A 779-nucleotide genomic window follows, 5' to 3' on the forward strand; every position below is an offset into this window, starting at 1 on the left:
TTTAGCTTTTTAAACAGTGACATACTTGTTTTAACAATCTATGATTAACACGTCTAGGGCTGTATGGGAAAACTCCAATTGAGGCTGCACAGATTGACATGGTAAATGATGGCGTGGAAGATCTCAGGTTAAAGTATATTCGTCTCATTTATCAAAACTATGTAAGTATGACTTGGCAGTACAGGTTTTACCACACATCTTTACTCCCTTTCTGCATTAATTGTGGTGCGTGGATTTTTTTTCCTTCAGGAAAATGGAAAGGCAGATTACATAAAGGCACTTCCCACTGATCTCGGTTATTTTGAGCGTATCCTTGCTAAAAATAATGAAGGAAAAGGCTTTCTTGTGGGAGATAAGGTAAGAATCTGTTGTTGTGAGGAGGGAGGTTTATCAAAGATTTTATTCCTTTCATTTATAACTTGTTGCCGTAGCAACAAGGAAATTAAATGCTAGGTAGAAAAGTGGTCTTCAGACACTGCACTCTGATGAGGGATCAATAGTTTTTTTTTCTTGAAGATAGCTATGTTTCCGGCTGTATGCAGTTTGGCAGGTCATATCTGTGCTGTAAACCAGCTATTCTGGTGCATTTGGGCAGAAAGGAATTTTGCAATGCTCTGCACAATATCCAAAAACTATATAAAGGAATAAAGGCCTTATGTGTTTGGGTTAATCAGCAGATAGAAAGATACGTTCTGTTCTTGAAAATAACTTTGCACTAGTTCAATGGATGACCTTTTGGTTCTTTTAACCATCTTCAGCTCTTTTTTGTGCTGAAAGAT

General features: G+C 37.2%; 1 protein-coding gene across 1 annotated transcript in view; it reads left to right on the forward strand.

The window, feature by feature from the left end:
* Positions 1-373, forward strand: part of LOC108803819 (glutathione S-transferase P 1-like) — a gene marked incomplete at both ends in the record, with an annotated part of 5,202 nt that extends 4,829 nt beyond the window's left edge. The window contains 2 exons of the mRNA XM_018575620.1: positions 46-161; positions 250-373. Of these exons, the coding sequence (XP_018431122.1) occupies positions 46-161; positions 250-373 (240 nt within the window). The remainder of the gene's footprint in view (positions 1-45; positions 162-249) is intronic.
* Between the last annotated feature and the right edge of the window lie 406 nt (positions 374-779).

This window comes from Nanorana parkeri, unplaced genomic scaffold (assembly GCF_000935625.1).
Source record: "Nanorana parkeri isolate BGI_ZX_2015 unplaced genomic scaffold, ASM93562v1 scaffold4273, whole genome shotgun sequence".
Classification (NCBI taxonomy): Eukaryota; Metazoa; Chordata; class Amphibia; order Anura; family Dicroglossidae; genus Nanorana; species Nanorana parkeri.